The following is a 13,047-nucleotide window of genomic DNA, read 5'->3' as shown; positions in this document are numbered from 1 at the left end:
TTGTACTTTTAGAAAATGCTATGTGCAAGGATTTGGCATTGCGCAAGTTGTTCTGCACAATGCCAAGTAATCAAATTTTCTTTTCAGAATGAAGGATTAGAAGCTGTTAAGTGCATATAGACAGATATTAAAAATCAGCTTATATCTGTTTTAACTGCTATAGTTTTTGGAAATATAGCACCTCTTAAAAGCTAGAAGCGAGGGTTGAAAAGTCCTCTCAAACACCTCTGAAGACTTCAATTTTATTTAACCTTTTGGTTTTGCGTGTTGACTGTAAGAAACTGCAAAAAAGATGATCATCTTGTTGGTTCCTTGATTAACATGCTGGTCTCTGAATTTGCAGATGAATTCTCATGCACCTGGTTATATATTGAATGTCAGAATATTCAGTTTACATCGTTTCGTGGTGACATTGGGTTGGGTTGGGTTAGCCATCTCTTTCACTGCATAAGAGTGAGAGGAGAGAGAACTTTAAGGTTTGTTTCCTCTTGGGTAAGTGAAGAAAGACCTTGTTAAGGTCTATCGGTTACTTGGACATACCAGTGAGTCTTCTACTATGGTTCTACCAACCCAAGCATCTGTGCACATCTCTTCTTATCTTCCTCTGGCAATCTTTGAGAGGTATCTTCTGGAATTGATAGCTACAGTAGGAGCCATCCATCCTACTCAATGTTGAAACATACTTTCCCCTAATTGGCTCCCGATTTAACCCAAGCAGCATCCTGTTCTTGTTTCTTCATCTGGGGCACTCTTTTTTCGGGGAATAAAGATTGTGATTTCTGTGAATTTTGCTAAGTGTTCCTCCTTTCTTGACTTGTAGTTGTGAAGGCTGTCGCTACACCCGAGTCAATGGTGGAACTTCCACTGACAGCAGAGAATGCTGAGAGTGTGCTTGATGAAATCCGACCCTATCTAATTTCTAATGGGGGTAATGTTGCATTGCATGAGATTGATGGCAATGTTGTAAGGTTGAAGTTACAAGGAGCATGTGGTTCTTGTCCAAGTTCTGTAATGACAATGAAGATGGGCATTGAGCGTCGTCTGATGGAGAAAATTCCCGAAATTGTTGCAGTGGAACCAATAGCCGATGAAGAAACTGGCCTTGAGATGAATGAGGAAAACATAGAGAAGGTAAGTAAGATATTGCAGCAAATATATGTTGTTTGGTATCATTAACGCTTTTGTCCTTTTCCCCAACTGTTAGGACTGATTTTCTAGGATATTTCTCCTTAAAGAATTTCTTTTTGTTAACTGCTTCGGGGTCTCTAATTAGGTATCTCTACTTGCTTCTTTTTTTAACAAATGGTTTTGGATATTTTTAGTAATGGTGGTATTGGATCCCTATGCTCTCGAGTAATGATTGGTTTGTATTTTTTCTTTCCTGCTAAGCTTGATTTCTGTCCTTATCTATCCCTTGCTAATGATGAATGCTCAACATGTGGTACTCCTCAACTTTACGAAACCTTCACCAGTTGAGGATTAATTGCTGACCTCTTTTTCAGTTGAGCCTGACTACATTGCCAACTAGGTCTCCTGGAATTAGTTTGGATATTTTAACTAATGATAGGTTTGGATCCTTGGGCTCTCAACTCAAGTAATGGTGTGTTTGTCCTTTGCCTTTCCTGCTAAGTTTGATCTGTCTTTCTATTTACCCCTTAGCATCAGGTTCAGGTCCTCGAGTCCACAAAGAGCTGTACTGCAAATAACTCAAAAGTATTGAATCTCGGTCTACACAAATGTAGTGTAGGAAATTCATGTGTGCAACTCATGCACTAAAATTTAGAACTTACCAAAAGAATAGAGACGGTCATTGAAAGGAGTTAACAATTTTTTTTTTTGGTCAGAAAAGGAGTTAGCAAGTTGAGATATGCATTTTTTCAGATATTCTCTTTATCCTGGGACTGAACTCACACACTTGTTTGCCATAGCATTCCTGACCTTGTCTATCCATATGTCTGTCTCAAATTGCATTTGCTTGAACAAGCCCCGGGTCGCTTAGGCAACCCCATTAAGATATCCTTATGCGCGTGACCTGGAAATCTGCTGGCTAACATGTTATTGCTTGATTATTTCAGGTTCTTGAAGAGCTAAGGCCATACCTTGTTGGTGCAGCTGTCGGATCACTTGAGCTAGTGGCCATTGAAGAACCAATAGTTAAAGTTAGAATAACTGGTCCTGCGGCTGGGGTCATGACTGTTCGAGTTGCTGTCACGCAGAAACTACGAGAGAAAATTCCAGCCATTGCAGCTGTCCAACTTCTGTAATGTCATTGGGTAATGAAAGGTATAAAGCATTTAAGGTCTCATCAGTGCAGTAAATTGTGTACAGTTTTGAAAAGTCCTCTAATTTTGAAGCAGAGATAATTCGTCATTGGTGTAGCTTTTCCCACCTTGAGCTGCAGCAGTGGTTGAGCCTCTGCATTCAACTTTATGATTGTATTCCAGGTTGTACACAAGTTCAAAAGGTCGATCTATTTGGGAATTTTCTCGAGTTATTAAATAATAATAAAAAATAGCAATATTATGGAAGTAAATATTCTCACATTTATTCTTACTGCAACAGTCATTGTGGAATTGATCAACAGCATTGGTAGAATTCATGGGGTTTAACAGAATACACGTATATATTTTACCTTGATGAGTTAACAGGAAATACTAAAACCATAACAATATTCGATGGGATTCTTTAACAATTTTATGTGATAACTTTCATGTTTTAGTTAAATAAGAAATATTTCTGGAATTCCAACAGTGCTTATCTTGATTTAGTTTACTTTTACAGGCCAACATAATAGTTGTAGTAGGGTATATAATAGAATTAAAGGTTGGTTGTAGAGTTTTTCCTCTGCTTTTCCTGCTTTGGAACTGAATCTCCTATATCCCGGTTGTTCTACTGGAGTCTCTCTCCCTTCCCTTTTGTTGGTCTTCGATTCTTTCGTCATTGTTCTTTATTGGGTTAATACCACCAAAAACCCTAAACTGGTACACGTGTGACAATTTTATCCTGAATTTTTTTTTTATCACCAAAAACCCAAAACTGGTACAAATGTGACAATTTTACTTCGAACATATCCTAAAAAACCCCAAACTGATACACTTGTGACAATTTTACTCTGAACATACCACAAAAAACCTCAAACTGGTACACATGTAATAATTTTACCCTGAATTAAAATTTTAATATTATTTTTTTATTTTTTCAAATTTTTATTAATTTTTTTTTCTTCATCTTCAACCTTTGGCCAGTCGTCGCGACCAGCCAGAGGCGGAAGCCGGCGAGGTCAACCCTACCGGCTGTTGGCGAGGTCGGCCCCGTCAGCTATCGGCGAGGGCTGCCCTCGCCGGCGTCGGGCGAGGGCTGCCCTCGCCGGCGTCAGGCTAGGCCAGCCCTCGCCTGGGTGGGCGAGGGCAACCCTCGCCTGAGTCGGGCAAGGACAGCCCTCGCCCGACTCAGGCGAGGGTCGCCATCACCTAGGCGGATGAGGACAGCCCTCGCCAGATCTGGCGAGGTCGGCCCTCGCCGGCGTCGGGCGAGGTCCGCCCTCGGGCGAGGGTGGCCCTCGGGCGAGGGCGGCCCCTCACCCAACGCCGACGAAGGCGGCCCTCGCTGGGACGCCGCGAAGGCGGCCCTCGCCGACGCCGCTGGCGGCGGCCTCGCAAATCCGGCGAGGCGCCCTCGCTTCGAGTCGGGGCGAGGGCCGCCCGCCCGGCTGGGGCCGACCTCCCGGCTTCCGCCTCCCGCGACCGGCCAAAGGTTGAAGATGAAGAAAAAAAAAAGAAAAGAAAAAATAAAAAAAATTCGAAAAAATAATATTTAAAAATTATTAGTTCGGGATAAAATTGTCACAGGTGTACCAGTTTAAGGTTTTTCGTGGTCAAAAAAATAGTTTAGGATAAATTTGTCACGGGGTTTACTAGTTTGGAGTTTTTTGTGGTAAAAAAAAAAGTTTGGGAAAAAATTATTACAGGTGTACCAGTTTAGGGTTTTTAGTAGTATTAACCCTACTAATAAATAAATAATCCTTACCAAAAAAAAAAAACCCTACTAATAAATAAATAAGACTACTAATTCTTCATAAAAGAAGAGAGAAATTTACTATAGGACACCAAGGGGATAAAACTACTTGCTCAATGAGGAGAAGAATCCCAATCCAATGAGAGCTCCTCATTGAATTGTGAAACCATGCTAAGCTCTATCTTCACCGACTCAAAAATGTCAGGAAACTTGTCTGATCTTCGCAATTGCATAAACATGGTAACTAAACCTTACCAGAGTCACCTGCTGTCCCAGATATTTCAACCTGGAGAAGTTCCTTAATATTTTTCTGATCTTCTTCATTACCCAGTCCTGTGTTAAGAAGTAGAACATCTTGGCCCCTGCAAAGACAAACAAGGCAAACAAATATCAACATAAACAGTGAAGCCAGGATGAGGCTGGAGATTAAACAACAAATTACTGGAACTCACGCAGCAATTGCCAAAATTGGAAGCTCGGCGTGAGGAGACGGACCTCGCTCGTCCGAGGCAGCGGACCTTGCTCGTGGGAGGCCACGGACGTCGCTCGTGGGCAGCGGCGGACCTCGCTCGTCGGAGGCTAGGGCCTCGCTCATCGGAGGCGGAGGCGCAGCGCGAGCGAGACGGACTTTGGATTTCAGTTTGTGGGACTCTAGTCGGCTCCCTCAAGAAAACGGAACTGTGAGATGTCGAGAAAATATGGGGTGCCTCTTGTGATTCCACCGTGGAAAAATCCCAGCCCGTCGGAGGCGTCAGCGTCGGCGTCGGCGTCGGAGGCTAGGGCGGAGGCGGCATCAGAGGCAAGGGCGTCGCTCGTCGGAGGCGGCGTCGGCGTCAGCGTGAGGAGACGGACCTCGCTCGTCGGAGGCAGCGGACCTTGCTCGTGGGAGGCGACGAACGTCGCTCGTGGGCAGCGGTGGACCTTGCTCGTCAGAGGCGTCATCGGCATCGGAGGCTAGGGCGGAGGCGGAGGCTAGGGCCTCGCTCGTCGGAGGTGGCGTCGGCGTCGGCGTCGGCGCGGCGTGAGCGAGACGGAGTGCAGAGCAGATGTGGATGGGGAGCGCGAAAGAGAGAGAGAGGGCGCTTGATGTTTTTCAAAAATTTTCAGCTCAGCTGCTCTTAGCTCGTTGCCGTGAGAGTGATTCCACCGTGGAGGCCTCCTGACAACGGTGGGTCCCCTGGCACACGTGTCGCCACCTCAGGGTTGTTATTTCTCCACGGTGGAATCACAAGGGGCAGCCAATATTTTCTCTATATTGTGCCTTCTTTCCTCTTTTTGTTGACTGTTCAACGTTAATTTTTTTTTCTTTTCTCCTTTTTTGACTTTTCAAACCCATATTTTACGAAATTTAGATATACCTCGATCACCAAACATTATTTGGTAAACGAGTGAGGGAATTTGCATCTTACCTCCTTGTCCCGCATTATCGCAAAAACTTTTCCAGTGGCCCTTGAAAATTTTCTTGAGGCCTACCAACTGCAAGAGCATTATTCCACATGGAGCAATTGCGTGTTAAGTGTTCCGGTTGTCCACACACAAAACATACTCTACTATCCATAGGCACATCCCTCTGCATAGGACAATCAGGTGCAATATGTCCCATTTTGCCACAAAGGAAGCATGCTCGTCTTGCGGTAACAAGGGCTGCCAAGATGTCTCCCACAAGTAGTACAAGATCCCAAAGTAATTTGATTCATAAACTTTCCTAACAGGTCAATGCTTCTTCGTTCATTACAGTTGCTTGCATCGCTTTCTTGGTAACCATTTCCAGCTCGGTGATGTGTTCTTGGCGTGTACGTGCAAAAATCCATTTCCTTTTTTTCCCTTTCCTGTCTTTCCCTTTCCTCCTCCTTCTTCTTTTCTCTTTTTTTCCCCCTTTCTCGCGTGCGCCTAAGCCTTATATTGCCAAATGTGCCTTTTTTTTCTCTTTTTATTGACTTTTCAACGTTTTTCTTTTCTTTTCCTCATTTTGAATTTTCAAACCCCTATTTTACACTTTTAGCATAAGCAAATAAGTCATTGGTAACCACTTAACCATGTCTTAAATTTGGTCGAATGAATCAATTTGATGAAGCTTTGAACAAAGTTAGACCAAGTATAGATTACTCGAGAGTGAAAACCTTAAAATGGCGCTAAATCGTGGGATTTCTAATTCCATATAGATTAGATTTGAACATCGAAAGCAGTGAATCAGATACCTACTGTAGGCCAAACAACTAGGAAGAAGTGCAAGTCCCATACATGCGACATGAGAGGCTTCTCTTGCACTATAGTATATAGTGGTTGAACAAATATAGCCCGTTATACTTGTTGATGTGAAAAATCGAACCTACACCGTGCATTTAATCTCAACACACGTGTTTATTTGAGACTCGACAAGGAGTTTCTTTTTCCTTTTTTTTTTTCAAGTCTTGTGTTAATAGCCCGATCACATCACTAATCACTGAATTCTACATCGCACCATGCCCGACCCTTGGTGATTTAGAATTCTCATTCGAACACGGTTTGTCTAATCGACGAAACCATTTTTTTGCCTGCGAAGGGTCAACTGAGGAAAAGGGGGGGAACTTGCTTCGTGAGTTCCATGCAACTCCCTTCACCAATACTAGTTCCGCAGAGGCGACTGACAACAGAGTAAGACCATTAAAAGTCCAAGTCAAAGTCATCTCTTGATCTGGACGAGCCGAGGAAGGAGATCCATGCCTTCACATCGCTTGTCGATGAACATTTGCCGTTCTGGTTCCGTCTCTCGGACAATCCTAATGAGCATAAATTAGAGAAAGAGAGTGTGAGGAAGCAGTTGATCCATCATCATCCCATAAACCGCAAAACGTCACGCATATCCCCTCGTATTCATCAACACCAAGACATCCGCCATGCTCTCTTCTATTCCCTCTCTCTTCTTCTTCTTCTTCCTCTGCTTCGCGGATGGCACCGCCCACCACACCGCCCCGACCCAGGACCCTTGCGACCCCACAAGCTGCTCCGGCCGGGGGCCGCAGGTTCAGTTCCCGTTCAGGCTCGCACCCTTCCAACCTGCCAACTGCAGCTTTCATCCGGAGTTCGACCTTTCCTGCGATAGGCATGGGAACACTCTGCTCTTGCTCCCAAACACCACACGACGGCTCTTCGTCAAGTCCATCGACTACGCCAACCGGTCCGTCGTCGTGCAGGACCCCAAGCGGTGCCTCCCCTTGCTGCTCGCCAACCTCAACCTCTCTCGCTTCTCCTACCAAAGGCTTTACAAAAACGACCCATATGGATACCAATACGGGTACTATAACTATACCCTGTTCAAGTGCCCGCCTCCCGAGAGGACCAGCATGACCCCGGTGGTTTGCCTGAGCATTCCCGGGTCGTACGAAGTCTACGCCGTCAGGTCCAGCTTTTACGTCGGAGACTTGCCGCTGGTGTCCTGCGAGAGGAACGGGAACATTGACGCACTTCCGACAGAGATCGAGACCATGATGATCGAGGTTCGTTTGGCCTGGGACAAGCCCGACTGCCAGAAGTGCACGGACGTAAATTGGTGGTGTCGACCGAACGGGAGCGACATCAGATGCACTGAGCCTCGTAGAAAACACTACGGTATTGCTTTAATCCTAGTCGAAGGCGCGTGCTTTTGTCGGTTCCAAACTTTTTGTGTTTCGTGAGACTTTGCTCGACTCTTGCCTTATTTCACTTTCTTAGTATAAGTGATTATTGATGCTTGGGCTTCTGCGAATATAAGAATACATTTATATGTGCAATTCCGTTGGATGGACGCATTTCCACAAGTTAATTTTATTTCACAAGATACGTTTGTACTTTAAATTGGAGGAGTTCCTCAATCCTGATCGCCTCTTACTCTATAAATGATCTGATGTCCTGTAATGAAGGTCGCTCATGGTGTTAAGTGAAGCTGACATGACTAGCTCTGAGGGTTTTTCTTCTAGTAATTTTATCATTCGCGTGAACTTAGGCGGAAGCTCAAGTACTGACTTCTCTGATTCTGCAGAAAAATTAAGGGCAGAGATCGCCGGAGGAGTCGTGGGCTCGTTTTTCCTTCTTGCTGTTGTGATTGGAGTCGGCTATGTCCTCAACGAAAGAAGAAGAGATAAAGCATTCCAACTCAAGATCGAGAGCTTCTTGCATGACTACGAGGCCCTCAAGCCGACCCGTTACTCCTACAACGACATCAAGAGGATAACCAATGACTTCGAAGAGAAACTAGGCCAGGGGGCTTACGGAACTGTCTACAAAGGAAAGCTTTCGAACGAGATTTTCGTCGCCGTGAAGATGCTGGACAATTCGTTCGGAAAAGGTGAGGAGTTCATCAACGAAGTAGGCACGATGGGAAGGATTCACCACGTCAACGTGGTTCGGATGGTCGGTTTCTGCGCTGATGGTTTCCGAAGAGCCTTGGTGTACGAGTTCCTGCCGAACGAGTCTCTGGAGAAGTTCATATTTCCGGGCGAAGACGCTCTCGACGCTGCCCTTAGTTGGGAGAGGCTCCACGACATCGCTCTCGGAGTGGCCAAAGGCATAGAGTATCTTCACCAGGGGTGCGATCATAGGATCCTCCATTTCGACATCAAGCCCCACAACATCTTGTTGGATGACAACTTCAATCCTAAGATTGCGGATTTCGGTCTGGCAAAGTTATGTTCCAAGGAAAAAAGCGCGGTGTCCATGACTGCGGCCAGAGGTACCATGGGCTACATCGCCCCGGAAGTCTTCTCCAGGAACTTTGGAAGCGTGTCTTCTAAGTCGGACGTGTACAGCTTCGGAATGCTGCTACTCGAAATGGTTGGGGGGAGGAAAAACGTCGATGTGAACGCGAAGAACATGAGCCAGATGTACTTCCCGCAGTGGGTCTATAACCATCTGAATAAGGGTGAAGAGCTTGAAATACGAATCCGAGAGGACGGTGACCATAAGATTGCCAGGAAATTGGCAATCGTAGGGCTCTGGTGCATTCACTGGTACCCGGCCGATCGGCCTCCCATGAAAGTGGTGGTTCAGATGCTGGAGGGAGAAGAGTGCCCCATCATGCCGAAAAATCCTTTCGTTTCCTCCGGTTCAGGGGATGCTGCGACCATGCAGGGAAGACTATGGAACACGGATCTAAAAGTTATCGCAGAATAAGTTTGAGTGCTCTTTCGCAGTATGTCATCTCCCTTTGACTGGAATGGATGTCAAAAAGTGAGAAAAGTAAGTAGATCTGTGATCGAGAAGCCATCAGCTAAATTTAGGAACTCTCTCTACCGCGAAATAGCCTGACAGCCATTGATGCGCACCCACTACTTACCTTTCGTATCAGATGCAATATGTATAGAGGAATTCCTTTCCTCTTATATTTCGAACTAGGTTAGTTATTATGTAATACTAGAATCTATCTACTTATTGGAAGTTTGTAATATATTAAGTATTCTGGATTTAATCACCCATCGCAAATGCAGTTCATCCTGTATGCTCCGGGGTATACAGCAGCAGTTGGTTTTTGGGACAAGAATTGTGCCTTTGGTCTGCTTGAGGAGTTGAAAATATCTAGCTTCAGCAAATTTAAGAAGGAACGAAAGTACTACTACAAGAAAAATTGACCCTTCTCATGAGGATGACAAATTTTAAAATATGATAAGTCGCAGACGACGAATTTGCAGAAGCACTAAAAGAAATATGTTTTCGAGGTCGATTCAATCAAGATTTGAAATGACTTCGGTTTGAAGCTGCTTGAAAGAGATTGCGTCAGTGAGTCAGGCTAGCACGAGGGCTTCATTGACAGAGGGAGTTCTTACCAATGAATGGCGACTCGGCTGACGAATTTGGTTACTGATATGCGCCGTAACTGGACAACGTTATTGTTTCAATCCTTTCGAATATCTAGTTGCGTGTCCTTTTGAGTGAACACAATAAGACGTTCATCTCATCCATGTACATTTGATTGAACTCTCCATCATTGCCTTCCAATTCAAGCCAAGCAAAACTAATCGTCTGGTTTTTCTACCACTCTTGAGCTCTTTCAGCTAAAAAATACAACAAAAGGAGACTTTTTGACTGTGAAGTCGCTATGCACAAAAGTTCAAGCACCACAGAAACAGGAAAATCACCACCCAAAAAATGGCTTCAAAGCCAACTCACATAGATGGAAAATGCTCCTTTTGACGCATCTGAGCATTTTATTCTAAAGTAATTCGTGAGAAGACTTCTTCAACCTGTTTGACCAATTTCAGTTGGTGGCTGTCTCATTTGGACGTATGCACTGCATAATTGGCCACTTGGCAGACGGTTGAACAATCTTTTGCACTAGTATACAAGATCATTTACTCTCCTCCGACCTGGACAAAGAGCTTAAAGTCTCGAGTTTATCCATCACGAGTCTTATACTGCGGCGATCAATTCGAGTCCTCGAAATGTAAAATTGCAGGATTATCAAGTAAATGACAAGATGTACCCGTCATCTCCTTCGACGTTTCATAACTCCCAAAACTTCACGCTTTGCGTATACTTCAAATGTACACTGTCCCACAACCCTCTCCAATGAGTCGGACCTCTGTTTTTTTCTCCAAGACCTGAAACAATCTACTGTGGTTAATAGTGTAAAAGAACGAGATTTAACCTAATATAGGAGTACTTTATCCACTGCTGACAGAGATGTTTAGGAACTGAGCAATCCCTTGAGCCCGCACCGCAGCAACCCCCGCCAGCACCGGAGATCGTCACTGAGGTCCGACAAGATGACCTGCTCGTAGAATGGCCATTCGACCGTGACGGGGACGGTCTTCGTGAGCGCGCAAGAGGAGGAGAGGCTGCTCAGGACACCAGGTTGAGGAGGTTGCGAAGACCGTGGAGTTGGAGCCGCTGAGACAGGCAATTGGGTTCAGGCCGTACTCTGACGTTGCGCTTTGGAGAAACGATGCTAGAAACAAAGTGTCCGATTGTTTCGCGGAAAGCATTTTCCGAGAAAACACTTTCCTCATTTCCCAGCGTTTGGTTTTGTTAAGAAATCGAGCCAATGGAAAATGTTTTCCTACTAAGACACCGTTCGTTTCACGGAAAACAACTTTCAATAAATCGTTTTCCGGATTTTCCGACGTTCGTTTCACGGAAAATAAACTAGTCATTGAAAACATTTTCCCTCAAGAGAGAAAGCACCTTCCATAGTGAGGAAAATGTTTTTGGCTTTGTTTCCATATCTTATTTCACCTCACTTCCTTTCACAAAACACATTTATTTTTATTTTTATTTTTATTTTTTCTTTTCTTTTTTTAAAAAAATCGAATTTTTAATTATTTTTAATATTTTTCTATTTCTTTTCTTCTTTTCTTCTTTTTTCTCTCATTTTTTTTTTTCTCTTCTTCCTTCCTCTAGTGGTCGTGGCTGGCGACCAGTCGCAAGAGAGGCTCAACCTCACTCGCTGACCTTAGGTGAGGCCGAGTTCGAGGCCGACGAGCTTGAGCCTCAACTCGCCGGCCTTGGGCGAGGCCAAGAGTAGCCTCGTCTAGCCAGATTTGGCGAGGCGAGGTCGAGCTCGAGCCTCACCTCGCCGGCCTCAGGCAAGGTCCAAAGTAGCCTTGCCTCGCCAGATCTGGCTCGACCTGGCTCAAGGCCGGTAAGGCTGGCCTGTGGTCGATCGCCGTGGTCAGCAAAGGAAGGAAGAAGAGAAAAAAAAAAAAGAAGAGAAAAAGAATAGAAAAGAAAAGAAATATGAAAAATTATTTAAAAAATTAAAAATTCGAATTTTTTAAAAATTTTATTAAAAGGAGTGCAAGGAAGAAAATATTTTGTCCATACCAAACGATTGAAAATATTTTCCAGTTCATTTTCAAATTTCAACCGAATAGCGGAAATTATTGTCATTTTCTTGGAAAATGGCTTCTTTGGAAAAATTTTCCAGAATCGTCACATTTTCCGCGAAACGAATAGAGCCTAAAGCTTAGATTCAGAAAAATGATTTCCCTTTTTTTTTTTGGATCATAATTTCCCCTTTGAAATAACCGGAAAACCTTTTCAGAAGTATGACTTCTATCTACGTTTGAACACAAAAACTCCAACGTTAGTTCTCAGGTGCCGACATTCTGGACCAGGTCTCAGCGGCCGGGCTCAAGACCTCAGTGTCCAGGGCCTACGCCCCCAACGCTCATGTCAGGCTAAGCCCGAACCCCTGGTGCCCGTACCCGATGCTTCGGCACCCAAACTCGAGTCCATAAAGGCAGTGCTTAGGTCCTCGATGCTCGAGCTTTAGTCCCGACCCTTTGACCCCAATCCCACAAAGGTCGTGCGCATGTCCTTGGTGCTCCGGCTCGGTCCATAAATAATGAAACGTTTGTTCTTATAAAAATATTTAATTAAAAAAAAAATTTATTTTTTTCAAATTTTTTTTAAAAAAACATTTTTTTATTATTTAAAAAAAATCGAATTATTTATTATTTATTCTTTTTTTTTCTTTCTTTTTCTTTTCTTCCTTTTTTCTTCTACCTCAAGCTGGTTGCCGGCCACAGCAATGGCCGGCGAGCTCGCGGCGGCCTCTAGCGGCAAGCTCGAGGCTCGGCCGATCCAAGCGAGCCCAAGCTTCGCCGAGGTCGGTGAGCTCACGGCTCGCCGAATCCAGGCGAGCCCAAGCTCCGCCGATCGAGTTCGGCCAAGGCTGGCGAGCTCGTGACATGCCAGATCCAGGCGAGCCTGGGCTTGGCCGAGGCCGGAGAGCTTGCGGCTCGCCAGATCCAGGCAAGGCCGGCAAGCTCAAGCTCGCCTGTGGCCATCGCTGGGCAAGCCTCGAGCTCGTCGGTGGCCATCGCCGGCCGGTCCTGGCAGAGGAAAAAGAAAAGGAAAGAAAAGAAAAAAGAAAATTTAAAAATAATAAAAAATTTCAATATTTTGAAAAAAGAAAAGAAAAAATAAAAATGAGAAATAAAAATAAAAATATCGATTTTTTTAAAAATAAAAGAAATATTAAAAAGTTCGATTTTTTTTTGCCTGAAATAAAGTCATGAGATTAAAATCATTTTCCAATGATATCCAAACATTAGAAAACGATTTCCATCTTGTATCACC

The 13,047-nt window shown here is 44.4% G+C and overlaps 2 protein-coding genes across 7 annotated transcripts; both read left to right on the top strand.

Annotated features, from left to right (window-relative positions):
• The first annotated feature begins 804 nt into the window (after positions 1 to 804).
• On the top strand, positions 805 to 2,553 carry LOC115668263 (nifU-like protein 2, chloroplastic). 6 transcript variants are annotated; one of them, XM_056303561.1, is made up of 3 exons: positions 805 to 1,131; positions 2,076 to 2,273; positions 2,402 to 2,553. In XM_056303561.1, the coding sequence occupies exons 1-2, from the start codon at positions 850 to 852 to the stop codon at positions 2,262 to 2,264; spliced, it is 471 nt and encodes a 156-aa protein (XP_056159536.1). In that variant the 5' UTR covers positions 805 to 849; the 3' UTR covers positions 2,265 to 2,273; positions 2,402 to 2,553. The 6 variants fall into 6 exon arrangements, with proteins under 6 accessions (XP_056159536.1, XP_056159537.1, XP_056159533.1 ...); XM_056303562.1 differs by having other exon boundaries at positions 2,380 to 2,553; XM_056303558.1 differs by having other exon boundaries at positions 2,358 to 2,553.
• Positions 2,554 to 6,669: 4,116 nt separating this feature from the next.
• LOC130135133 (rust resistance kinase Lr10-like) lies at positions 6,670 to 9,436 on the top strand. The gene is made up of 2 exons (XM_056303552.1): positions 6,670 to 7,602; positions 8,012 to 9,436. Exons 1-2 carry the CDS (start codon positions 6,891 to 6,893, stop codon positions 9,139 to 9,141), a joined length of 1,842 nt encoding a protein of 613 aa, XP_056159527.1. The 5' UTR covers positions 6,670 to 6,890; the 3' UTR covers positions 9,142 to 9,436.
• Positions 9,437 to 13,047: the final 3,611 nt, after the last annotated feature.

The sequence above is a fragment of the Syzygium oleosum genome, unplaced genomic scaffold (genome assembly GCF_021117445.2).
Source record: "Syzygium oleosum isolate NSW1041296 unplaced genomic scaffold, Sole_v2.1 Sole_v2.28, whole genome shotgun sequence".
NCBI lineage: Eukaryota > Viridiplantae > Streptophyta > Magnoliopsida > Myrtales > Myrtaceae > Syzygium > Syzygium oleosum.
The sequence above is the reverse complement of the archived record's forward strand: the minus strand, read 5'-3'. Positions and strand labels throughout refer to the sequence as shown.

What these genes read in the sequence shown, in the direction of transcription:
- LOC130135133 (XM_056303552.1), top strand. Translation starts at nt 6,891, where the DNA reads ATGCTCTCTTCTATTCCCTCTCTCTTCTTCTTCTTCTTCCTCTGCTTC. An exon ending in GCCTCGTAGAAAACACTACG is followed by an intron (nt 7,603 to 8,011) that starts GTATTGCTTTAA and finishes CTGATTCTGCAG; the next exon opens with AAAAATTAAGGGCAGAGATC.
- LOC115668263 (XM_056303561.1), top strand. Translation starts at nt 850, where the DNA reads ATGGTGGAACTTCCACTGACAGCAGAGAATGCTGAGAGTGTGCTTGAT. An exon ending in ATGAGGAAAACATAGAGAAG is followed by an intron (nt 1,132 to 2,075) that starts GTAAGTAAGATA and finishes TGATTATTTCAG; the next exon opens with GTTCTTGAAGAGCTAAGGCC.